This window comes from Peromyscus maniculatus, chromosome 18, assembly GCF_049852395.1.
Source record: "Peromyscus maniculatus bairdii isolate BWxNUB_F1_BW_parent chromosome 18, HU_Pman_BW_mat_3.1, whole genome shotgun sequence".
In the NCBI taxonomy this organism is placed as follows: domain Eukaryota; kingdom Metazoa; phylum Chordata; class Mammalia; order Rodentia; family Cricetidae; genus Peromyscus; species Peromyscus maniculatus.
This window is the reverse complement of record NC_134869.1, coordinates 6,157,906-6,184,515: the sequence shown is the minus strand read 5'-3', so window position 1 is coordinate 6,184,515 and position 26,610 is coordinate 6,157,906. Positions and strand designations below refer to the sequence as shown.

The 26,610-nt window shown below is 39.3% G+C and overlaps 2 protein-coding genes across 12 annotated transcripts in view; both read left to right on the top strand.

Annotated features, from left to right (window-relative positions):
- The window catches only part of LOC143269268 (uncharacterized), a 47,108-nt gene that overhangs the window by 7,126 nt on the left and 13,372 nt on the right, over positions 1 to 26,610 (top strand). Inside the window, exons 3-4 of one of the 4 annotated variants that reach the window (XR_013045677.1) lie at positions 9,136 to 9,244; positions 18,548 to 19,231. The exons of 1 other annotated variant lie outside the window; for it this stretch is intronic. Coding sequence is in view for 2 of the 3 variants with exons in the window: in XM_076554375.1 (XP_076410490.1) it covers positions 18,548 to 18,596 (49 nt within the window). In the remaining variant the exon portion in view is untranslated. Of the gene's footprint in view, positions 1 to 6,230; positions 7,147 to 9,135; positions 9,245 to 18,547; positions 19,232 to 26,610 lie in introns of those variants that run through there. 2 more of the 4 variants (XM_076554375.1, XM_076554378.1) reach the window with 2 other exon arrangements.
- Positions 19,648 to 26,610, top strand: part of LOC143269257 (disks large homolog 5-like) — a 250,098-nt gene continuing 243,135 nt past the window's right edge. For 4 of the 8 annotated variants that reach the window (XM_076554351.1, XM_076554344.1, XM_076554352.1 and 1 more), the window contains exon 1: positions 19,672 to 19,861. The gene's annotated coding sequence lies outside the window, so the exon portion shown is untranslated. Of the gene's footprint in view, positions 19,862 to 22,114; positions 22,165 to 24,477; positions 24,575 to 26,610 lie in introns of those variants that run through there. The other 4 variants (XM_076554350.1, XM_076554345.1, XM_076554355.1 and 1 more) reach the window with 3 other exon arrangements.

The window sequence follows — 26,610 nt, the reverse complement described above, 5'->3', positions numbered from 1 at the left end:
CCAGGATCACATAACACATGATACAATCCTCTACCTTTGGATAATCTGGAAAATGTCTATAAAACATTTTCATTTATTGCTACTTTACTAAGAAAAAAAGACTCCTAAAGGAGCAGTATTTTAATAGCTCCCCATAAGATAGGATCCACAAGTCCAGCACTACAGGAAAGGGAAACAGAAAAGGGGGCTCAGCAATAGCTCAATTAACAGAGTGCTTGTCTAGTGTGAAGCCCTGAATTAACATTCTCAGCTCCTTATAAACTGGCCGTGGTGGTCCACGCCTGTAATCCTAGCACTTGGGAGACAGAGGCAGAAGGAACAGAAGCTCAAGGTCATCCTTGGCTACTGGGAATTCTAAGCAGACTGGGCCACATGAGACACTCTCTCAAAAATTTAAAAGGGAAAATAAAAATTACAGCAATAATTACTGCACCAAGACCCACATGTGGGTGCCAAATTTGATGGGCAGCAGTTTTTCAAACAACTTCCTGCAAGATACTTACCAATGACCGAAAAAAACAGTATCTGTAGCAGAGACAGCCTTGTCTCCCCGACACATTGAAAAGAGCACATTCCCTCTGCAGCATTCCTGCTCAGAATGTAGAATCTTCCCTAAATCACGAGGAAGCAACAAACCCAACAGGAAAGACACTCATCAGCACCCTCTGAAAGTGTCAAGGTCACAAGACACAAGGAAAAACCCAGAGACTGTCACAGGCTGGAGGAACTAAGAAGCTGAGGTCTCTAAATGCCATGTGCAGTACTGACTTGCACCCTGGTACAGAACAAGGTGATGTTAATGGGGAATCTGTTTGATTGACATGAGGACTGGAGTTTGTTGACAGGATTATCTTGTGGTTAACTTTTTAGTTTTGGTAATTATTCTATGGTAGAGAGATACTGATAATGGAGGACGCTGGGGGAAGGGCACATAGGAAGTCAGCTCTGTTTTGTTTATAACACTTTGTATAGCCCTAAAATTATTCCAAAAAACCCAAGTCATTGAGTCAGGGGTGAGGCACACATTGGTAATGCCAGCATTTTGGCAGTTCAAGGCTAGCCTGAACAACATGAGACTCTGTCTCAAAGCACCAAAACCAAAACTAAATCATCGCAAGTCATTTGCCTAAAAATGTAAATCTAATTGAACTAACTGAGAACTCTGTATTAAATTGGAGGTATATCCACACAGAGAAACAAAGTCCTTCAAGCTACTTCTCAAAGACTACAACCCTTAATGAAATATATTAAGGTCAAATAAAACTGCAAGAAAAAATTAGTAATTCTAAATACAGTGGCACATTCCTATAAGCCCAGCATCTGGGAGGAGAGGGGGTAGTGAGGCCAGAGATTTCAAACCTGAGGCCAGTCTTGGCTTCATAGTCTGTTTCAATAAATAAATAAATAAATAAATAAACAAACAAATAAATAAATTGAAGGAAAGAGGAAGGGAGGGAGTCAAAAAAAAAAAAAGGAATGCTACCAGGTGAGGTGTCTCATGCCTTTGATCCTAGCACTTGGAAGGCAGAAACAGGTGGATGTCTGTGAGTTGGAGGCCAGCTTGAGCTACATAGTGAGATCTTGTCTCAAAAAGGAAGGAAGGAAGGAAGGAAGGAAGGAAGGAAGGAAGGAAGGAAGGAAGGAAGGAAGGAAAGAGAGAGAGAAAGGGAGTGAGAGAAAGAGAGAAAGAAAGAAAAGAAAGAAAGAAAGAAAGAAAGAAAGAAAGAAAGAAAGAAAGAAAGAAAGAAAGAAAGAAAGAAAGAAAGAGAGAAAGAAACAAGAAAAAGAAACTGTGAAGACAAAATGGGATTAGATTAATGCTCACAGTCCTGAAGGTTGTGCTGGTGTCTGTCATGTCTGTTTTCAAGAAGTATACACAGAAGCATTAACAGAAGAAAGTTTGCTCTTAGGGCAGGAGAGATGACTCAGTGATTAAGAACACTGACTGCTCTTCCAGAGGTTCTGAGTTCAATTCCCAACAACCACATGGTGGCTCATAGCCACCTGTAATGAGATCTGGTGTCCTCATAATAAATAAATAAATCTTTTTTTTAAAAAAAAAAAAACAAAGTTTGCTCTCAATCAGTTAAGAGAAACGCATAGAGGATTGATGATGAAAACATCAAAAGAAATGTAAACAGACTGGGAAAAGAGGGTCAGATGCTTCTTGTTCATTCTTCTACCTATTTAATCCTTTGTTTTCTTTTTCAGACAGTTTCTCTAACAGCTCTGGCTGTCCTGGTACTCGATTTATAGACCAGGCGGGCCTCGAACTCACAGATGTACTTTCGTTTAAGTATAAAATGGCTAGACCACAAACTTGATAATAGCTCTTTCTCCCATCAGAAAACTGAATGAGGGCTCTATTGCTTCAGGAGTTTAATTTCTGAAATTCAGAGCAAACTGTAGGCAAATTAAATACTAATAAAGAGTAGTCTTCATGGAAAGTTGAATACTTAGAGACTAATGGAGCTAGGAAGAATGTGGTTATGAGCACCATTGTTAACCAGAACATCTTACTCAGTGGGCAGATGAAAAAAAATCAACTGTATTATTCAAGGTTCTTTACATGATCAGGACTGGGAAAATGAATCTCTCCATGTATGTAGAAAGTTGATTTCATAGAATGTCTTACAAGCTGTGTTCAGGAAGTTTAACAATGGCTGCCTACCAATGAAAATTTGAAGAGTACAGTACTTGTTCAGTTCATGAGGCTAAATATTTTAGCTGGTCTTAACTATACACCAAAATACCAAGGAAGTAGGCTCTAATGCTAGTAAAGGAATGAACTTGGTGCTAGGGCAAGGAGCCAAAGAGAGAGACAGAGCTTCCTCCTTCAATATACTTTATATATGTAGGCAGCTTCCAGAGGTACAATCCAGATTAAAGGTGGATCTTAACCTTTGATTTTTTTTTTTTGTGTGTGTGTGTGTTTTCAAGACAGGGTTTATCTGTGTCACCCTGGAATTCATTCTGTAGACCAGGAGAGCCTCAAACTCAGGAAAGTCCAACTGTTTCTGCCTCCTGAGTGCTTGAGTTAAAGGTGTACACAACCAGCAAGCAGCTAATTTTGGATTTCCCCTCAAATGACCCAAATTAAAGATGGGTCTTTAATTTCAAAACAGTAAAAATAATCTCTCACAGGTATATCAACTCTTTGGGTTTTAGTTAATTTCAGAAATAGTCAGTTTGACTACCAAGAATAGCCATCACAATAGCCAACAAAGAAGAAATGAGAAAAATTTCTTACCTGCAGGAGGCAGGGAAAGCATGCTTTTCCTAAACAAAGGAAGTATGTGGATTTTACTTAGGAAGTCTGAACATGTTCATGTAGAATTCTCCCTATTCCTAAACAGGCAGGTAAAGAAAACCACTTCTGATCATAATCAGAATGTAAAAGCAGAGATATTTAGGGATATTCTTAGTGCAATGTCATGCAGAAACTTATGTAAATTATAAAAATGATGGAAAGAAATCCCTTGGCAGGTTCATCTTGTACCACAAGGTCTTAGCTGAAAATTAATAAATGACACAGTGGAAAAAATATTGCTTTGGAAACTATGCAACCTGTCAATCTTGTTGTTCAGTCTAAAGGATAACTGTACCAATGCCATTGCCACAGATGGAAAAGAGAGAGAACAAAAATACAGAGGACTTCAAGGAAAAGACATTTTATATCACTGTACACTCTGCTCTTAGATGAGTGGTTACGATGAACTATATTAACCTCAGAATGAAGCAGCTTTTGCCTCTTAACAGGCTGACTCGGTGGAAGTGAAAAGCTCCTTCCATGCAAGAACATAGGGATATCCTGGCTGCTGTCTGTCTCTGGGCTGTGATATCACTGTAGAAAATTTCATTCTTCCCTCTTTCTCACATTAAAAAAAATTAAATTATGTGAGTGTTTTGCATGCATGCATCATTGTACAGTGCTTACAGGGGTCAGAAGAAGGCAGGAGATGTCTGAAACTGAAGTTACAGAAAAGGGTTAGCTACCACGTGGGTTCTAGAAATGGAACACAGGTCCTCTGTAACAACACCCAGTGCTCTTAATTGCTGAGCCATCTCTCCAGCCCCTCTTTTTATTTAAAGTTTATTTTCCTAAATTGTTAATTAAAAGATATTACATTCCTTTTCCCTTTTATCTCTTCATTCCATCCCTTCCCAAACCCCTTCTAAATTCTTACTTTTTAATTATGGGTGAATAAGTATGCTGAAATACATGAACACAACTTGTTGCATCCAGGTTTGTTGGTTGTACCTATATGGATAGTTGGCTGATCATGTTGTATTGGACAAATAATTAGGGAGCTCATCTCTGCCTTATTCTCTCAAATGGAAGAAAATTCTACTTTTTTGTCAGCACCAGGTTTGTGCCCCTGACTAGGCTGCCTTGGATAGGAAACATGATCAAGAATAGAAAACTTAGGGTAGAAAAACACCTTACTAGTTAAGAGCACTTCAGATTAAAGATGGACACAGCTTGTACAACATTCTAATAGTTCCACTTTCTTCCTACAGGGAGAGATTCATTCTACCAGTTCTGATAATGTAAAGAACCTTGAATAATGCAGTTTTTTTCACCTGCCCACTGAGGGATATGTGCTGACTAACAATAGTGTTCATAAACACATTCTCCCTAGTTCCATTATTCTCTAAATATTCACCTATCCATGAAGACTACTCTTTATTATTATTCTTTTGCCAACAGTTTGCTCTGAATTTTAGGAATAATACTATACTATGTGGGACTAGTACACATGTTAGCCACATTGTGTCCAGGAGGATGAAGGGGAAGTGCCTGTGGAGATCAGGAAGATCACATGGTCTGTTATTAGAGCCAGGGGCACATGGTATTGAAATGCAAATCTCTGCTGGTTCACAAAAGTTCTGGGTCTGCAATGGAAAGTAGGATCAGGAATCATTGTGCTATGTCTTTAAGCACAGTTTAACCATATAGGGGTGCTCTTGTCATTCAGGTCTCACTAGCCAATCAGGCCTACAGGTGACCTGCTAGTCAGAAGGTGTGTAGGGTCCTTCCAGCTGCCAGCTTCAGAATTGTCTTTGAGAGACTCTGTCACCAGTAGTTTTGTTTGCTGTTCTGGTAGTATTGCTGCAGGAAGCTGAGCAGAGGGCAAGGCTGAGCTGAAAAGCAAGATATGGTGAGTGAGGGGCATGCTGTTGAGTCATGGGAGACAGTGTGGTGGGTCCTCCACTTGCTGGGTGGAACGAAGTGGTCAGATGCAGAGTTCTGCATGTTCCTGCATGATTCTGCATTGTCCAGCATGATCCCGCTCATCCTGCATGCGACAGTGTGGATCTTTGTGGTCCTGCATGGTCCTGCATAGTCTTTGCAATTCTTGGGGCTGGCTGGCAGCTTCTGAATAACTTCAGTCTGCTGCTGCAGAGCATTGGGAGAGGGACTGTGCTTTGAAATGTCCTCGGTGACATCACTGTGAAGTACTGGCACCACCATGCTTGTGTTGTTTCTATGGAACACATATTTGCCAAATTCAAAGAGGCCTGGTCCCTCCCTTATCTTCCAGAAGTTCTACACTTTGAACATTTAACATTAAGGTTTAGGATCCAACTGGAATTACTTCTAGCACCTTGTATACAGTATTTTCTTCGTAGAGTTGCACTCCCATGTTAAACTGTGATGTAGAAGAGTAGAATCAATGGTAACAGAATTGATGGTACAAGGTCTTTACAGTCCTTAGGAGACATTAATTCACAAAGTATAATTTAGGTAAGAGAGGACTGCATCACAAATACCTGAAAGATAAGTAATATGCTAACCATGCCAGTTAGAAATTAGTATGATAAGATATAAATGTTTGTTCCCAGGATTAACCAGCTGATACAGATATATGTGATATATATACGATAGGATAAAAGGTTATATTGTTGATCCTCCTTTTAAAGAGCAACAACTTGTTTAAAAATGTTTTACATTGCTATGGATTTTAGTTTATTGATACAAATTTAAAGTTAATTTTGTTATACTGTGTGTATATTTTTACTCTTGTTTAAGGTATGTTTGTACAGCTCATTTAAAATTGTAATGGATAATTAAGAAATATATTAATAATTAATCTTCCATGATAGTCAAACTTATAGTCATGTTAAGTTTTCTAGGTATACATAGATATGATTCAAATAGATAGATAATTTTCAAATATTTCAAAGACCTGTAGAATATGGCATTTAAAATGTTTTTAAAAATGTAGACTTTCTGGACAATGAGACATGTCAGCTCTTGGTAGCACCGATTTACTTCAGAGACGAAGATGGGCATCAAAGACACTCTATATGGAGTTTATCTTCACCTTGGCAAAAATAGCCATTTGGGAAAGAAACTGTTGTACCTGGACTGCTTGATTGACTGGATATGCAGTTCCTGTAGCAAGGTAACCACTGAACTTTGCTTGGCAAAATGGTCCTTCAGGTTCCTGCTTCACAGAGGAAACTGCCAGACATTTTACAGGACACAGAGAGAAGTGGCTGAGAGACTCTAGGCCTGTGGGCTGAAGACAGATGCGCCAACTTTACAGGGGAACTTTGGATGACTCTCCAGGCTGCCAGCAATCTCTGTCTACACTGCAAGACTCTTGAAAGTTGCTTGCATCCTTCTCCCGTTTCTCAGGTAATTTTATATCCTTCTGAGGTCTTTGATGGAGTTGAAAACTAGATAGTTATAATTTTACTTAGTTATGATAAGAGGTAAGTTAGATATAAATCCTTGAACTCACAAATATAAGACAGATAGGATATCTTCTAAATTTTGCCAAACACAAATAGACTAGTTTTTATAAACAGACTAGATATTAGAACTGTAATTCTTGCTTGATAATTGTTTTGTTATCTGTAATTTTACTATGTGAAAGTTAAAACCTTCCTTTAAAAAAAAAAAGAAAATGGGAAGTGCTGTGAATATCACTCTGTACAAATAAAATGCTGATTGTCCAGTAGCCAGGCAGGAAGTATAGGAAGGATAAGCAGAGAAGAGAATTCTGAAAAGTGGCTCAAAAGAAAGCTTGCTACATGTCCACACTTACTACATCTGAAACTGGTTGTTATCTTTTGCTATTACTATGGCATATATCTTTATATGTCTGTGCACATAAATAAATATGAGCTACTGGGTCCATTTGCTGTTTCTTCTATTTATATGATTACAGGGCAGACCACTTTGTTTTGAATAACCAACTAGGGGACTCATCCCTGGGAAAAACAATTCTCCCCCTCAATAGTCTGTAGTTTCCTGTAGTATTTGATCTAGGGAGAGGGTCTCATTAGATCCCCTCACACCTTCTGTGTTAGTATGTGTACTGGCCATGTTTTCTCTTCCACATGATATCTTCTTGCATGGTTCAGGGCCTGTCTATTTTGTTAGCAGTGTCTTTGGCTTCCCAGCTCCTGTATGAATGTAGCTCTGGAGGTCCAGGTCTCCTCTTCCAGAGCCCTGTGGTTGTAGTGGATGGGCTGCCATGCTGTCTCCTCAGGCCTTGATCTTAAAGGAGCTCTCCAGTTTAGCTTCCAATCACTCCACACTGGACCTCTTTCCTCAAATCTGAGGTCACCACAGGATTCCCAGGTTCTCCAAGTCAGGCTAAAAATGATGTCTGGAAGGGCATTTCCAGAGATAGTGAATATTTGTGAGCATGTTTTATGGGTGTGTCTGTGAAGGACTTGCCTGGAGGTGCATTTGATGATTGCTGTTGGGTTTGCCTCAGGGAGAAGATGTTTTTCCCAAGTGATTGGCAGGCTTGGCCCAGGGAGGCAGGGAGGCAGGGAGGCAGGGAGGCAGGGAGGCAGGGAGGCAGGGAGGCAGGGAGGCAGGGAGGCAGGGAGGCAGGGAGGCAGGGATGCACAAGCTCACAGGCCCTGTGCACCAACCCAGTTCTTGCCTTGCCTATCTCAAATATCTGTGAAGCTGAGTGGGGTGTTCATGGAGTGTCACCTGCCTTGATCATTTGCAGCCCTCGAACTAGTCCCTGGAAACTCCAGGAAACTGGATCTAGCTGAAAAAGGAGTCCAACCAAAGCTTCTGATGAAACCCAGATAGGTGGAGGTCATAGTGCTGCTACTGTATCTGTTTGGGATAGCAGGAAGCTGAAAACATCACAGGAATAGCTGGCCATGGTCATATAGGTGAGAACCTGATGGAGGAAAAGTGAGGCAGGTATACAACTAGTCTTATTCAGGACCTTCTTGCCACCAGGTTACCTTCTGATTCTTTAGTCCCAAAGCACTCTACAGACCTTTCTTTGAGTCCAAAAGCCTTCCAAATACTTCCTGGTGCCCAGCCGCTTTACAGAGCCTTCCAGGGTGGCCCCAATGCCTTCTGAGACTTCAGGTACTGCAAGAGTCTTGGAATGTTCCAGAGACAGCATGGGTGATATTCATAGGTAAGCTCCTTGGTAAAACTGGAAATGTTATAAGCTAAACACACTCATAACTATATTTTGAAGCATTATTAATTTTGTATTTAAAAATCTAGTTATATTTGCTATTATCAAAATTATGGAGCTTGTTGATATTATAAATTGCTGCTCTTCCTATAGATTGACAAGTCAGCGTTAGACGATTGTTTGGAAGCTCCCTCTTATATAGGAAACTGTCATATTTTGAATAATGAGTCAATGATATAGAATAAAATGTTTATTGGAATTTTTTGTTTGTTTGTTTTTTGAGAGGGTTTCTCTGTGAAACAGTCCTGGATATCCTGGAACTCACTCTAGACCAGGCTGGCCTTGAACTCACAGAGATCTGCCTGCCTCTGCCTCCTGAGTGCCTGGATTAAAGACATGTATCATCACCACATGGCAAATTTGTCTAATGTTCAATATATATTATTTTATATCTGTTTTATATATTCCATATTTTCAATACGTATTATTCATTAAACTATACAGTGTGAGTTTTAGACTAGCTGGAATTTTCTAATGGGACCTTGTCTCAAACAACAAAGTAAGATTATATTCAACTACGTGTGTGTGTGTGTGTGTGTGTGTGTGTGTGTGTGTGTGTGTGCTCATGCACACGTGAGCACTATGTAGACCATATTCAAGGAGATCTACCTGACTCTGCTAACATACTCAAATATATTTATTTATGAAAATGATTTTTCAGGGATCAATGGCTCACACCTAAAATGAATTTGAGATATTGTCCTTAACCTGAGGACCTCTGCAGTGGTTAAGCTGGGACCCTTGAGTGCATATTGGAAAATGTTTTCAGGGTGAGTCAAAACAAATCAGAGTTGGAATTTTATTTTGAGACAGGGTTTCTCTATGTATCTCTAGATGTTACTGAATTCAGAATGTAGGCAAGATTGGCCCCAAACTCAAAGAACTCTGCCTCTGCTGTACAGGTATTGGAATAAAAGTTATTTGCCACATTGTCCAATTTTAATTTTATTTTCTATTTACTTATGATTGTTTGTATGTATGTGCTCATTTATTTGTGGAAAGGTGTGCAGATGTGTCATGGTTTGGGTGTCAGAGAACAATTTGGAGTGCTGGTCCCTTCCCCTCAGCATGTTTGAGATGGGGTCTCTAGTTTGCTATCTCATGTAAATAGGCTTGCAGGATTTCTCTTGTGTGCCTTTTCTCTTGCCTTAAAAACACTGGATTATAGGCATGCACTCTTGAAACTGTATTTGTAATACACAAGTAAAGGGATGGTTGCAAAGTGAGCACTTCATGTGTTGAACCATTTTCACAGCCCTAAAGTTTATGAAACAGAGAATTTTGGAGTGAGTCTGTTTTGAGACAGTCTCACATTCTAACCTTGTCTGGCCTGGAATTCACTATGTAGTAGATGGGCTAGGCCTGGAACTTGAAGAGGTCCACCTGCCTCTGCCTCATGTGATGATACCTGGGTAAAAAGAAATTTTTCGTATGGATTTAGCACAGATATTAGTAGAAATAAGTTTGGGAAAGTGTAGTCTTGTGAGGGAGAGCCACACTTAATTGATAGAAAGCCATGTGACAGTGTGTGCCTTTCTAAGATCCATTTCAATGGGTTCTTAGGGAGTTTCTCTCTGTGTGTCTCTCTTCTCGGTGTCTTTCTGTCTCCTTCTCTTTGGAAACAAGATCATAGTTCTGTTCCTGAGGATGTTTGGGTGTGATTCTGTTTTAATGAGGTAAAAACATGGGTCAGAAGAGTTCTGCACTGTTCCTTACGCTACATGAGGTTCATAATTCTGTCCTGCAATCCTCAGACAATTGCTGCTCACATCTGGGAAAGGAGTAAGTCCTTATTCAAAAGGTTTTACATACTTTGGCCTTAAATATGCCTCATTTGTATTTGAGATATCACTTTAAAAAGGAAAATTTTCTATCTACACAGCAAATTTTATTAATTTTGTGTGACAGTTAATATTGATTTTTCAATTTGATAAGATCTAAAATCAGCCAAGGGAGACTCCTCCAGGCCCATATTTGAGGACTTATCTAGATCATGTTTTTCTCTGGGGTGTGGTTATGAGAGATTATCTTGTATAGGAAGTTCATTGAGATGAGAAATCTTTTGTCCCTTCCAGGAGTGATAGTAGCATTTCATCCCATTGTCTTGTTACTCGATTATGTAATAAGAATCAACATTTACCATTCTCTGACTCCTGACTATGGATACAAGGTGATCAGGTTAATAGGAGAATTAACATACAATAGGTTGAAGGAATAGAAACTACCCTTGCTTGCTATCTGGCTAGAGCCCAGATATTTGGGATTTTGCTGAGATTTTTCTGCCTTGGTGTCTTGACTGCCAATCCAAGATTGATGGGCTCATGGAGAGCTGATGACCATGTCAGAGATTCAAAACACCTGCAGAAAGGGCCTGAGAGGACACTGCTTACAGCAGACACCCGAACCTGTGGTAGATTCTAGAAGCATAGGATAAATAAGGAGAGTTGCCAGTGTGGAATAGTATTGGCACTGAAGGAAAGTTGTGTGTACTAGGGATGGCAAAATCTAAAACACGGAGCTTCCCTAGTCCATGAGATCCCAGAATATCATTAACAGGCTCAGAATTTGCACAATGTGATACAGGAAGCTGTTCAAAAAGGAAAGAACAGAAGTATTGCTTCCTAATTTGTTTTCCTTAAATGTGATTGATTATTTGCTATGCTCCTGTTCTTCCCTCTTTGAAAACAGTGGGATGTTATTTATTTTTTCACAGAATATACATTTAAGAGACTGTAGACTTTTTAAATGTTGGAATTTTTAAAGGCTATGGGATTTAAGAATTTGAAAGTGTTTATGTTATGATTAACATGAGACTCTGGGGAACATGGATAGAAACATTTTGTTTGATAGGGATGTATTATAAAATTATGAGTCAAATGAATATTTCCCCCCAAAGTTACTTTGGGTCAGGTTATTTTATCCACTTAACAGAACAGAGACTACTCTACCACCCTGTTTGCTGCTCAAAATGAAAAGAACCCAGATTGACAATTCATGGACATCTACCAGACCTTTAACTTGAAATACATTTTTAATCGTGATCTATGAGACACAACTTTGAGCCTTTTTCTGTGTCACTAATGTATAATTCCTTAGTGCTTTCATCCCTGCAACCATTTACATAAAAGCTCCAAAAAGTGGACTTAGTAGATTGTCTTCACATATATCAGCATACTGATTCATACTTAGTTTACAAGGAAGAAGTTGGAATGGAAATTCATACTTAGTTTACAAGGAAGAATGGAGTGGAAAGGAAAGTGATGGAATGAAGAGAGAACAGGGGAAAGTGGTGTAATATCTTTTAAATAAAATGTATAGCAATATATTTTAAATAAAAAGTGGGGTAGAGAGATGGTTCAGCAATTAGTAGTATTGGGTTTGTTACAGAAGACCAAAGTTCTATTCCCAGAACCCACATGGTAGCTAACCATTTGCTGTAACTCCAATCCTGGGCACCTCCTGTTTCTTGTTTTTTGTTTTTTTCTGGACTCTGTAGATACTGTTCACAGACACATGTAGGCAAAACTCTCACATAACTAAATTTAAAATCCAGTTAAAGCCAGGTGGTGGTGCCTCCCAGCACTCAGGAAGCAGAGCCAGGAGGATCTCTGTGAGTTCAAGACCAGCCCGGGCTACATCATGAGTTCCCAGAGAGGCACAAAGCTACACAGAGAAACCTTATCTTGAAAAAAAAAGTTAAAAACAGAAAAAAATAAAAAAATAAAATTCTCTTCAGTGGTTTCAAAGTCCCAAGACAGACAGCAGACAGAGATAGTTAGAATGAACTCCTTTTTGTCCTGAATGGAAGGAGCCGTGGTCTGGGAAAAACACAGAAATCTCACAAGATTACAATTCCCATATAGTTTTGTTTTACAAGGTCTGGTTACAGAGTGATCACAGCGGGGGGACAGTTAAGTCAACAGGTACATTTTTTCCTGAAACCTCAAGGGGGTAACAGGGCGGGAGTGGAGTTTACAAAAAGGTCACAGTGATCCTCCTGGAACACTTGCAACTATCCAGGTCCCAGTTGAGCATATCTCTTAACAGAAATCTCTTTACATTGTTACATTGTAGGGGTGGTTGAATAATGGCTGAGTCAGGTGGCCCTCAAAACTAGTTCTTTTAGTTTCTCATTTTCTGGTGCTTCAAGTTTCTCCTTTCCTGAGGCTTGGGGGTGTAAGCCTGAAGGGCTAGGGTCTTTCAGTTTCACAGGTACAGATATCTTTGAGTTCAAACATCAAGATTAACAGATGTCATAGGCTCCAAAGCAATCTACTTTCATAGTGTCTTTTCTGCAATTTTCAGCTAAGACCTTGTGGTACACTCTCTGTGAGTTTGAGAACACTATGTTATATACAGTGAGTTCCAGGACAGCCAAGTTGATCACACAGAAAAACCCTGTCTTTAAAAACTAAAAGAAAAAAAATAATATTAATTATACTACTTAAGTAATTATAATAAACTAGGTCGTGGGAGACCATGGGAAAAAAATCACTGAAGACCTTAGAGAGGCATGGCTTGCCCTCATGCTTCTTGGCCCCAAACACCTAGGTTTTTCTCTCTGTTGAAATACTTTCATCTGCATCTACTCCACAGAATTTGTCATCCTCAATGGAAGCATCTATGTTGTTTTAGTCAACCACCAAAGAGAAAGAGAATGTGAGGGTCCTTAAGGCTTCTGAATAACCCCTGTGCTGAACCTCCATTTGAAATGCCCAGCTGGCTCTGCTGTGTGTATCAGGTTAATTCAATCACATTCCCATATCTATACTAAAGTCCTTCATGATGCTGCTCTGAATGAATGCATGGGAAGAGAAGCTTCAGTTTGTTCTGCCTCTGAGAGCCAATAGTGCTCTTTATCTTGGCTCTGCTATACAACAGGGAATGCGGTTTGTGATCCTTGGCATCCAGTTCTGTGTGTGGTAGCAAGCATAGGGGGTTATTGGTGTTTGGGAATCTGAAATATTATCAGGAAGATGAAATTTTAAAATAAAGTTTCCTGAGAGGATCCACATATAAGGGAAAGAGAGATGACATAGTCTCAGGTAAACATATCAATGGAGATGACATGTGTTGACTGTTGTTACAGAAATGCTTCATATGCTGGAGCCCTGAATGTTTAATTTCCCCCTTACTTTTGACATGGCTTTCTTTTTCTTTTTCTCAAGTGGCTGTGGAAGTAAACACTTTTGAACACATGTCACCTATATGTGTTTCCCCACTTTTCACAGTTCTCTCACTGTTTTAGATTTTCTAGATAAATTCTCTCAATTAATACATAATGTATATTTTTTTTATATTACACACAAACATGGATACTCACTTCCTCCTTAGAATGTAATTGGGTCATTTAAATCAGTTAGGAAGGAGACATGTTATATGACCCTTCCAAGCAGGAATCAATTGCTCATTATATAAAAATCAAAGAAAGAGGCAAAAAGAAACAGGAAGGAATGTATGCTCTGAAACACTTAATGTTTAAAGTGGAATTGCTATAAAAGACATACTGTGTCATATACTAAGATGAAGTATTTAAATGTGATACAAACTTCCAAATGGAATTTGTCAGTCATAAGGTGGTGGGAAATTATCCTAACAAGAGTCTTTTGTTCTTTTTACTTTTCTGTTTTTGACTAGAATTAAAGAATCTATTCCACCATTTCTTTTTGTTAGCTACTCACCTCCTTGTCAACCTGCACTCCCCTTCAGTTGTGCTGACACCTGCTACCAATCTCTCCCATAGGGGCTGAGGCTGATTTTCTTGCCCTGGCTGAGCAGAGTCACATTTGCCTTCATCACTTAGACTTCACTGTCTTCTCTTTAGCACTAGTGACAGCTCTGAGGAAATTTACAGAGGAATGTGAAAATTTAATCAGAATTAATGTAGAAACTGAAGTTTCTCTTCAGGTATCATCTTTACTCCCTGTGACACAGGAGGAATGTTCCAACATACTGTACACGCACTCTAGCTGTTAAAGGCAGAGATGCTGAAGCAGGCCTAAGTTCTATGCCTTTACATTTGTGTTGCTTTACTCATGCCTGAAATGAGTCCTTCATAGCTCAAAACTCATCCAAGATGAACAATGTCCTTTATGAAGGCAAAACTTCTAATTCTTTCCTAAAGAGACCTCCCACTAAGAGAAAAGCGGTCAAATGAATGAGCCTATGGGGGCAATTCAGTGGGAAGCCCACACACTCAAAAAGAAGTAAGGCATGCCTTTCACTGGCCCTTTCATTTGATAGATTGTGGAAATCTATCCACAAAGAAAGAGGAAGTGCCACTCATGTAGGTCACGTCCCCTCAAATTGTGTTTTATACAAGTACATACATGTAGATAAGAATATGTATAGGGTTGGGAGGGGCAGGAAAGGGAAGAGGGGAATCTTTGATTGGTATGTAAAATGAAAAAAATTCCTAATTATAACCAATATTTCTATTGTGCTAGATTTATATTTGTGCCTAGAATCATTATTCTTCCGCATAGTTTCTAAACTCTCCTACTCTCCCATCACCCATAAGATATGTAAAAATTACAAACCTTAAAAATATTTTATGCTATCACTAAGTATTTGTTGATGAAAGGATTGGTTTCAACATCTTTATCTTTTTTTTTTTTTTTTTTTTTTTTTTTTTTTTTTTTTTGGTTTTTCGAGACAGGGTTTCTCTGCGTAGCTTTGCGCCTTTCCTGGAGCTCACTTGGTAGCCCAGGCTGGCCTCGAACTCACAGAGATTCGCCTGCCTCTGCCTCCCGAGTGCTGGGATTAAAGGCGTGCGCCACCACCGCCCGGCCAAAATCTAGTTTTTTTGTTTTGTGTATATGAGTGTTTTGCCTGTTTAAATGTCTAGGAGCCACATGTATGCAGTTTCTGAGGAGGGCATTGGATCCTCTGGAACTGGAGATAGAGTTATAGGCTGACATGTGGGTGCTGGGAATCAAACCCTGGTCCTCTGGATGAGCAGCCATTGTTCTTCACCACTGAGCCATCTCTCCAGCTCTCAACATCTTTATCTTAATGAGAAGTACCGTGCTCCAAACTGTTTCTGGGAAAGAAGCGGTTGAAAACAGCAGTTCACATCTGAAAATACAGATTGTTTTCATTATGAAACCAGATTGCAGTCTCCTGAAGGGTTTAGTAATGCTAGATGTTCACTCAATTCTGGATATGATTGTCGAGCATAGCTTACTTCTTTAAAAGAATGTATCAAATCAGGTTATGTTAGAATAGTAACAATAGTTATCTGAAAGCCTGAGATTCTGGTAAGTTGAGGCTGGGCACCTCAGCAGATAGAGTAGTCCCACAGTGGCTGTCTCACATCGGAGAGACCCACAACCCAGTGGTTGCTCAGAGCATGAATCTGTCTACCTGAGCAGCCTGAATGTGGTACTAGAACTTTAGAAGTTTCCTGGAGAGGTGATAGTCTCTAGTCAATGGACAGATACTGCAAAGATGTTTCTGGTATCAGCAGAGCAATCCTCTGCAGCAGCAGCAGGTTAAATCAATTCATCAGCAAGAGGAACGGCCAGGCAGGCACAAGGTTAACAGCCTGCATCCTACTCTGCCCTTTTTAATCTAGGCTGCTAACAGAAGGTTTCACCCACACTTATGGGGTGGGTTCTTTCCACATAAATTAAGGCAACCAGGTCAAGTTTTTAGTTCGGTTCCCTACTGAGGCAATTCTAATTTGTGGCAAATTGACATTAAAACCAATCTTCACATTCCACCATTGCTCACTGGCCACCTTAAAATCCATATGCTTATGCAGACATAAACATACACACATCACAGCAAGGAAACAAAAAAAGGAAGAAAAAAAGGATATATTTAGAAAATGATATTCAAATTAAATTGTAAATACAATATAATCTTTTATCCCTCAAGCCTCATATTTAGTTCACAGTATAATACAATCCTCTTTTAGATGTCCTATATTCTAATATCCTAAAAATCCAAATTCAAATCCTTTAAAAGTCTCATATGAAGTATCAGGGACTAAGGGGGTCCAGCCCCTCGATGGTCCCCTCCCAGGGTTTGGGAAGAATCTACAACCAGCTGATAATTAATCTTTGATGAAAAGAAATGAATCTATGTACATGAAACTCCTTAGTCCATACACTTCATTATTCTGGGTCAGTTCTCTCTCTACACAGCTTATATTCTGCTCTCATTTTAGCTCCTTTCTTGCCTGATTTCTCTCTACATTTATCTGCTGTCCCCTCTAGGTTCTATCTTCATCTTAGTTCTTCATCTTAGTTCTGTTCCTTGTAGGTTCTCATTCATCTGGTTCTTTCCCATACCATCTCCTCTCCCATCTCATCTTCTCTCATCTGTTTCTTCCTCATCTTGTTCTTTCCCATCTGGCTCTTCCATCTCGTTCCTCTAGTACTCTCTTCTAGCCCTTCAATCTAGTTCTTCCCCATCTCAGTTTGTTCCTCTCAAGCTCTTACCCATCTAGTTCTTCCATTCTCTTTTCTCTTCTCCGTCCCCTCTGTGTCCTGGAAGTCCCAGTAAATATACACTTACAAGCAGTAATCCCTTGGCAGAGCAAAGCTAGGCTTCCAGGGTCAAATGGAGGGATGAGAAGAATCACTTAGAGAGGCAGTAATACTTAATTATCATTTGCAACCCAAAAGGGAATTGACTAATGGGGAAATGAATTAACTAAAGGCTAAATTCAGGTAATATTTAAGAAGAGAAATTTTATGTGCTACACTATAGTCTTAAACGTGATTGGTGGAAAATGTTAAGACTCTAAAAGTTGCTAGGTCAATGGGAGAAAATAAAACTGTCTTCTTTTTTCCTGTGGTTCTTATCTATTCAAGTTACCTGGCCTGTTTTTCTGGAGGGTAAGGGAAAGTGTGCTTGGTCGCTAGGCAACCTGTGTACAGCTAGATGCCTCTGGTGATAGTAAAAGGGAGATAGGTAGGATTTGGGAAAGGAGGTAGTTAAGCTTAATTGGCACATCCACCAGGTGTTCTCAAACAGGTAGTCTGGACACTTATGTCTGTTCTTAGAGAGTACAGAGGTATCTCTGATAAGCTACTTTCCTCCATCTGGGGATGGACCTGGCCAGATGCTGCCAATTACGATAATTACAGGGAGGCTTGAGCTAGGGTTCTGGCTGTGCATAGCTGTCAGCACAGAAGGTTATCTAAATATTCCTTTAGTAGAGGGGAAATGGTGCCCACAAATGATAGAAAATCTACAATAGCACACAAGAAACTCATAGCAGAAAACAACTGATAATCAAAAGCCAAATATCACCAAGGCTCCCTGAGCCTAAGCTTAACCTCTGGAAGGCCTTTGGCTTCTTGCAGGTGTTAACTTTGTCATAATCAGGTGAAATCCTACTTTGTATATTTTTGTGGCTTGCAGCAATAAAGAAACTGTGTGCATACATCTAGCACATTATGTTAATAGTGTCTATTATAATTCCAATCCTGAAAACATAAATGCCATAGCAAATAGGCAATCAAACCAAGCTAAAAAGACATCCAGCAGAAAAAACTCAAAACCTGGTGTTCTAATGAATTTGGAATGTAATATTATGAACTCAGAAATAGACTGTCTAGCAAATTTCTGTGGAGAATAATTGTTTTAGTGTCTCATAACTTATCTTTGATAATATGGATTCATAACATTTGACTGATAATAGTATCTCATTCAATATTGAATTAAATTATAAATAGAAATAAGAAAACAATAAAGTCTCTTTAATGTAGGCATACTTATTTTATTAACAAATAGAAAAAGACCATTTATGTTGAATATAATAATTTTATATTTTTTAAAGCTGAAGGGCACTCTCTAGGGCCAGTCTCAGATTCATGATCCTCCTGCCTCAGCTTCCCAAGTTGCTAGGTTTAGAAACATGCACCACTATTCCCTGATAAAATGTATTTCTCAAACTGGGAGGTGAGATCTATGTATTTGCTTGTATAAGGCATATGAATTTGGAGTTTATATAGCTACTGCCAGGTTGCTCTCTCTAGAAGCATCTGCAGAGCTCAAAATGTAACATAGTTCTATTTTCCAGTTTCCTGTCTCAAACCTTGCACTTGTGTCTTTCACAGGGTCCTACCAATATTGAGTGGAAGTTGGCAAGAACAAAGCTCTGGATGAGATACTTTGATGAAGGTGGAACTTTCTGCCTCCTTTCAACATTATCTCCAGCCCCAAAATATTTCTCTATCTTGCCACCTGATTCAACAACACTTGCATTCCCCAAAGTGACCATGATGGAAGGAGGCACAACTTGAGAAGCCCCACAGTGACACTAAAACAAAATCTGTTTCCCTGGACGCAAACTGTTTTCCTCCTTTCCCTTCTGCATGACAGCTCTCATCTTAAAGATCATGAAATCACTCAAACTTATGCTTTTGTCATTTCTCAGCCATGAGCCACTAAGTCATTTGACATGCCGAAAATTTACCAAATCACTTGGAGAGGTGAATGATAAGAGCACAGTCCGACTGATGCAAGCTCCCTGTCCATGCTGAGTCACAGGAACGCCAAGCTGATGACCTGATACAATGTCAACATTGTTAGATACCACTTCCTCACTGGGACTAAACACAGCCACTTCTGCGGAATAGAAGTCAACTCTAATCTAGCCATCTGTGGAATTGACTTGACTAGGGTCCCTGTCACATACAAGCAGCTGTGTGATTTTGTGAAAGTGACTCTCTGGTTGTCATTTTAATTTTCTCCTGTTTCCAATAAAGCAGCCCTATCTGGTGGCCTCCCAGATGGCCAAATGGGTCTTCTGCTCCAGGTAAGAGGATGTGAGGCTAGGTCAGATAAGATGAGGCAAGGTGAGACAGAACAAGAACTGTGGGATGGTAGGTGTGCAGGTCTGGCCACAAGGCCTCCCTCTGTAACTTATGAGCAGACCATGGAGGCCTGAGCACCCACTTGTCCTGTGCTGAGCTGGAAGCCTGCGATGTGCAGACCCCCAGTGTTGAGAGGCTCCACAACCTTTGTCTCTTGAGACACTGCAGACCATTCCCACCAAAGCCACATCCCACCAGTAAAGGCCAGCCTCCAAATAGAGCCACATGCAACACATCCAATAATAAATGGCATGTGAGGCTTAAGCCCACCCCTGAAGCACTCTGGCCCAATGAGCATCCGGACAGAGACTCTAAACCTCCCCCATTCCACCTTGTTCTTCCGGCCTGGTGCATTGAGCATGCTCAGACTTGAGGAGGAGGTGAAGGAACTGCTGAGGAGCTGCTGAACCGTTGTGGAGGAGGTCTGTGGAGTTCATTCTGGTGAAGGCCGCCCCAGGCCACCGTGGCCAGGCTCAGGGTCTCTGAGGGGTGGACCACACGGGTGGGAGACCACCATCTCCTCAGAGTCTGGACTTCCTCACAGCCCCGGTTCTGGTGAGGCTGAGGTGAAGGCAAAGGCCTTCTTGGCAGCAGTCTCCTCTTAGGCCAGGTCTAGTGAGGGCTGGGGCAGTCTTCTCAGAGCCTGGAGACTCCTCACAGCCCAGTTCTCCTGAGGCCGCGATGCCTGCTGTGAAGATCCAGGATGGCAGCATGCAGTTCTGAAAGAATGATTATAGGCTTTCATCCAAATTGCTATAGGATTAACCTTTTCTGTATTTCTTTACTGCATCTTAGTGCCCGTGGGATCTGCGATATCCCTTTTCTCATTCCTTATGTGAGTAACTTGTATTCTTTCATTTTTCTTCGCTAGTGTGCCTAGAGATTTATCAGTGTTATGTAGATAGGTATCTTTCTCTTACTTCTTGTCATATTTATTTTCAATTTATTGAATTTTAAAAATTGATTAGGGGCTTCTTACTTTCTTTTTAGTATTTATATAAAATTTATGTCACAGATTATAAATTACTTAAGTCAGGTGTTAAGTATTTCATACCTATAATCAAAGCCTTTGGGAAACAGGATTCCATTAGTTAGAGAACAGACTGGGCTCCACACAGAGCTCTACACTGGGGCTATGCTACAGAGTGAGATCACAAAATCCAAATGTATTCACATTCATATAAAATCATTTAATGTTTTAGTTTTTTTCTAATTATGGTTTAGCTTTATTCCATAAATTTTGTTATCTTTTATTTCCACTTCGATACTTTTACTCTTACTATGACTTCTCTTTTAATCTATTGATTATTTTAAGAATGAAATGTTTAATTTTCATTTATTGGTGATAATAAGATACTATTCTGCTATTAACTTATATTTTAATTTCCCTGTAGTCACATTGCACACATCACTTTATATCGGCTCTTTTATGTTTATTTAAACCTGTTTAGTATCTTGTAACACGGAGTGTGTTGAAGAGTGACTTGTGTGTTCTGAAAATGCTGTCTTAAGCTGTCGTTTGAGGAGGTGTTCTGTAAATGTCTGTTAGGTGAAATTGATTGACAGCGGTGTTCATGTTCTCCTTGTCTGCTTCTTTCTTATTTTCTCTTTTTATAGTACAAGAACTTAATTATAATTTTAATTTTTTCTTATTACCCAATCTTATCCTGTGGATATATCAAGAGTAAAATGGAATTTTCTGTTCTAAATGCATCATCTTTAACCCTTTTTAGATAGGAACTTTTGTTCCTATGTCAAAATTGCCCTGAATTACTCCATATGTTCATATTTTTTAAAAGTCAAAAACCTCATTCATTTGAATTCTTATTGTTTAGTTCATGTTAACAAATGGTAGAAAGTGAAATTTTATTTTTTTAACCTATGCATTTTTCTTTTTTTATTGATTCTTTGGGAATTTCATACCATGTACCCCAATCCTACCCATCTCCCAGTCCCTCCATATCTGCCTCTCACTCTTTTAGAGTCCCCCCACAAAGGAAAGAAAAGGGGAATATAAATGAGACAAAATAAACAATAATTAAAAAGAAGAAAAAGTAAAGCACTTCACTCCCCCGACCCCCATCTTTCCCACCTCTCCATCATCTCTCCATCATCTCTCCATCATCTTAGTGGCATTAGGAGCTGCTGTGTATCATTCAGGTCTAGTATTGATGGTGTACCTAAGCCACGGGCCTTGAACCTGACCAACATCGCTTTACACAATGAACATTTGCAAGTAAAGGCGTTGGACTTTCCCTCCTTTTGTTCTGTCAACTCCCATCTCCAACTTTAATTGTGGATTTGTCAGTTTCCATCCACTTTCTCAACCAGGTTGGAGGATTCGTAGTTAAATTCTTTTTAAGTAGAGTGTTCCGTCTGCCTGGAAAATTGATCCCTTTTCACCACACACATGTATATTATAATATTTGTGTTATTCATAATAGAAACTTTCCCTAGTAACATTTATTGTTCAGCAGTTTACTTTGGTAGTAACATGGGTACTAGGACATTTTAAAGAACTCTGCCTTTTCCTGCCTCCTTACTCTGACACTCTGCCCATACATTTGTTTTCTATTCATCATAGAGTGAAATCCTTTGTGTATGTTTATCTAATCTGGCAATTTCTCCCATCTAGACTTGTATGTTTAATGCAATTACATGGTTAGTTTGAGTCTTCTATCTTGATAGTTTTAACTTCATGGGTTCTGTCCAAAATGTCTTTCTGTGTCTGCTTTTGGGTTTTTATTCTATTTATCCCCTCACCTAGTTTGTTATTCAGACGTCTTTTTAAAAAAATTAATAGCTATTTTTCAGGCACTGAAGGCCCATGGGCTACTAAACTCAGAGCTCTTTCCTTTGTGACTTATGTTAGAAGCTGCCAGACCTTTGGAGCTCATCCATTGTGTGTTGTGTCAGCCAGATCAAATAGTAGTTTATAGTTTACAGATTATTGATGCCAAAATTTCTGTCTTTTGTTATGGTGGACTTCAAAGCTTTTGTAATCCTTCTTAATTAAATAAACATGATGTATGATAATATGGTGATGGAATTTAAGCACACTGTAACTTTCATTGACTAGAAGTAATGAAATGCCAAGAAAGCCCTTATAATATTTAAATTTTTTTAACCCTTTTCAATCCTCTGCATCTTCACTTGAAAGGTGGAAGGGCAGGGATATGCATTACTTTTTTTTTTTTTTGAAACAGTGTTTCTTTGTGTAGCTTTGAGCCTTCCCTGGATCTCGCTCTGTAGACCAGACTGGCCTCCAACTCACAGAGATCCACCTGCCTCTGCCTCCCAAGTGCTGGGATTAAAGGCTTGCGCCACCACTGCCCGACAAATTCTTTTTTTAGTTTTTTTGAGACAGGGTTTCTCTGTGTGGTCCTGGCTGTCCTAAAACTCAGTTTGTAGACCAGGCTGGCCTTGAACTCACAGAGATCCGCCTGGCTCTGCCTCCCGAGTGCTGGCACTAAAGGCATGCACCACCACTGCCAAGCTATAATGTTTAATTTTTATGCAGATTTATTTGCATCAACTTTATACAACTCAGATTTCTTACGTGGTCCAATAATTTTATATACTGGTGTAAATCTTTTAGGATTCTGGGTTCCAGAATGACCTTATAGTACTTATAATTTATTAATTACGCTCCTTTATTCTTACAACTGAGAGTGTGAGAATGAACTGACGTCATGTACAGCATCCACGCAACCCTCTCTGCCTCTCTGGTTCCAGAAAACTCAATAGGGAAATTTGGAGAGAATACTTTTAAAATTCCACATATGTGTTTATAGGGGGAGGTATGTGCATAGGAGAGCAGTTCCCACAGAGATAAGGAGAGGCTCCAGATTTCCTGGAACTAGGGACATTGGTGTTTGATTATGAATCACTGTGATGGGTGATGGAAACTGAACTCAGGTTCTTTGAAAGAGTACAGTGTGTGTTGTTCTGTGAGGCCAACTCTAGCCCCATCATTCAAACATTTTAAGAGAAGTTTAGAGGATAGTAAAAATGTAGTCATTTTGTTTAGTTTTATTAAAATATATAAGCCCTTATGCATATAAGTAATTCTTTTTTGTTTTGTTACTTCTAAAATTAATCTTGTTATTCTGTACATATTAATTATACAAAGTCACTAATTTGCTCACATACATCCCCTCACTACCCTGTTATACTCCCTCCATATAAAATATGTGCCCTCACGCTTCCTCAAAAATTTTCCTCCTACTTTGATATTTTTTCTAGATCCATATGGGATATTTGTATTTTGGAGACCTGTCTATTTTTTTAATTTTGATGATACATAGTTGCAGCATTTTTCTTGATAATTATATAATTAATTTTTTCTATAGGTTTTCTTTCTTTATTGAATTATCTTGCATTATTTATGTATATCATACTTTGTTTATCCATTAGTATATTGGTGGTCTTCTATGCTCATTCCATAAATCATCTGTGTTGTAGGTAGCACAATGATAAAAATTACACACAAACTCACATACACACATATACATGATCCAGTATAGTGAGTTCACTTTTAGAAGCAGGCACACCCAGGAGTGACTCAGCTGATATGTCTATGTTAAATTTTCATTCATAACCATCATTATAGCATCCACAGTACCCAGCATGTTTTATTTTACAATAAACACAGCATATATGCTCTTTTTTACACTTCCTGTGCAGCATTAAAAAATTAGATTTGGTAAAAATTGTAATCATTAAAAAGACACTTAAAGCTGGAATTATGGGGCAATCTAAATATTACTCATCACCAAAGGATCATTTGTCCTCTTCTGTATTTACGTTGTTTATATTTTACTAGTGTGAAATTGGGTTTGGGGGCCCAAGAAAATGGCCACCTAATCTGTAGTGTTTGAGCCAGGCTGTAAGTCCTGCTGCAAATTTATTTTAATGCAAGTGATTGCCATGCCTTTCTTACTCTGAGTGGTCAGAGCTTGACCTCATATTACTGCATGGCTGGTTCCCTCAAAGTGGTCCACTTGGTAAGCAGAATGCACTTGTGAGTACCTAGTATAACTTTGCACACATATTTGTATCTCACATATATGTTGTCATTTGAGATACTGTCTCAGATATGGTCATTATGAAAAATTGTTTTCAGCATGCAGAAAATGAAACTCTGCTCTTTATCTTCTACCGTACACAAGCTCTGCACCAAATGCATCATAGATGTCAAAATAAGACCTGATACCCTGAAATTGTCAAAGGTCACAGTAGAGAAAATAGTCCCACTTCTAAGAACAGGTAAGGGATTTCTGAGTAGGACTCTCATCCAATAGTAAATGAGACCAAAAATCCACAAATAGGATCTTATGAAATTATGAGTTTTTATTTTAGCATAAGCAAATATAATTGAAGTGGTGGCCCACAGAATATGAGAAAATCACTGGTGCAATAGTGACATGGGAGTCACTGTTTAATTAACTTCCTTCTGATCTCGTGAGGCCTGCACTATAGGAAGGAATTAATACCTAGTACTGTGTACCTGGTCAAAAGTCACTGGCTTCACAGATCATAACCTTTACGATGATGCTACTATTGTTACTTTGTGTAGTAGCAACTGCTTTGTAAATATTTCTGTTTCTACATCTAGATCTCTTCAGCTCTCAGTCTTGGTCAGAGGTCCTTCTTTCGGTAGCAGGCATCAGTGAATGCACAGCCTCATAACATTAGAATGTTGAAGTGACCATGAATGCTCATTGCTAAATGGGACCTGTAGATTAACCACTTCTGTTAGACATAGGAAACATCGTGGAAATGGGCCCCGAGTGTCCTGACTGAGCGTGAGGGGAAATGCTGTGAACATGCTGTCTTTTGGACATGACATAAGCCATAGCTCACTCACAAGAACTGTGATCACCTGCAGCTTCAGGTGACCATGTTCAGGACTGACTGTGAACATACCAATCTGTCCTGAACCAGACAGCTGGAAGAGGCAGTCTGCTGGTGGAAGACAAAGCTTACTAAGCCTTTGTCTCAGTACAGAAAATAAAAAGGAAGCCAGAAGTTGGCCATTTGTATTACTTATCAGTTCCCCTTTATCTGTCTGCCTCCCAGAGAAGACTGTGTAATTCCTATTCCCTCAAATGAATGCATTTATTGAGGTTAATACAGGAGAATATGTATGGAAATAATTATAAGAATATGAATATCTGTAATGTGTGGCATCACAAAGTCTCATATTAGAATGGGTGACTCATGAAGACTAGAATTCTGAATGTGTCTGCATGACTTGTTTGCAGCTGAATGAGACAGAGGGTCTCATTTCTTCAGTTCTCCTTAGTTACCACCTATTTAACCTTGGGAGTGGAAGGGCCTTGTTAATCCTGTAAGTTTCAGCTTTCCCAGCCATAGTTTAATTGCTGGGTATTATGAACTTCATAGAACTTTCTGAGACTTAAGGAAATAGCCCTACCCAGGGAAGAGCACACTACTTGGATACTCAATATCAAATGGTCAGTCGTGAAAACATATATTCTAGCTATACAAAATGATTGGTTTACATTTAAGAATATATAACTACATGCATACACACACACACACACACACACACACACATACACACACACAAGCTTATAACAGCAATTAATGAAAAGGCAGGTCATAAATTAGAAAGAGAGCAAGGAAGAGTATAGGGAAGGTTTAGAAGGATGAATGAAAAGAGAAAATAATGTGATTATAATCTCAAATATATCAGAAAAGAATATCATGTCATAATAAGGAAAACTGTTATACAATACTTCACACTTTCCTTAAACTGTTAATTGTTTCCACAAGATCACTTTCTTCCATTGGGCTCTGCAAAGGCTGGAGAGCCACACACAGGTCCTGAAGTCCCTGATGAAGCAACCATTTAATTTTCATCTCTTCTGTAAACACAGCTCCATCATGCCCAGTGAATTGGCCATAATGTACTGCTTCTTTCATACATATATTTTTCTTTCTTTTTTTCATTAAGAATTTTTTTCATTTTATATAACAAGCACAGATACCCCTCTCTTCCCTCCTCCTGCTTTTCCAGCATTTCCCCCTTCAACCCACCCCGTACTCCCTCCTCCAACAAGGTAAGGCCTCTCATGGGGAGTCAGCAGAGACTGGTCCATTCAGTAGAGGCAGGTCCAAGCCCTTCCCTCTGCATCAAGGCTGTGCAAGGTGTTCCACCATAGGTAGTGAGCTCCAAAAACCAGCCTGTGCACCAGGGATGGATTCTGATACTACTGCCAGAGGGCTCCTTAAGCAGATCAAGCTAAACAACTGTCTTGATTATGCATAGTGCCTAG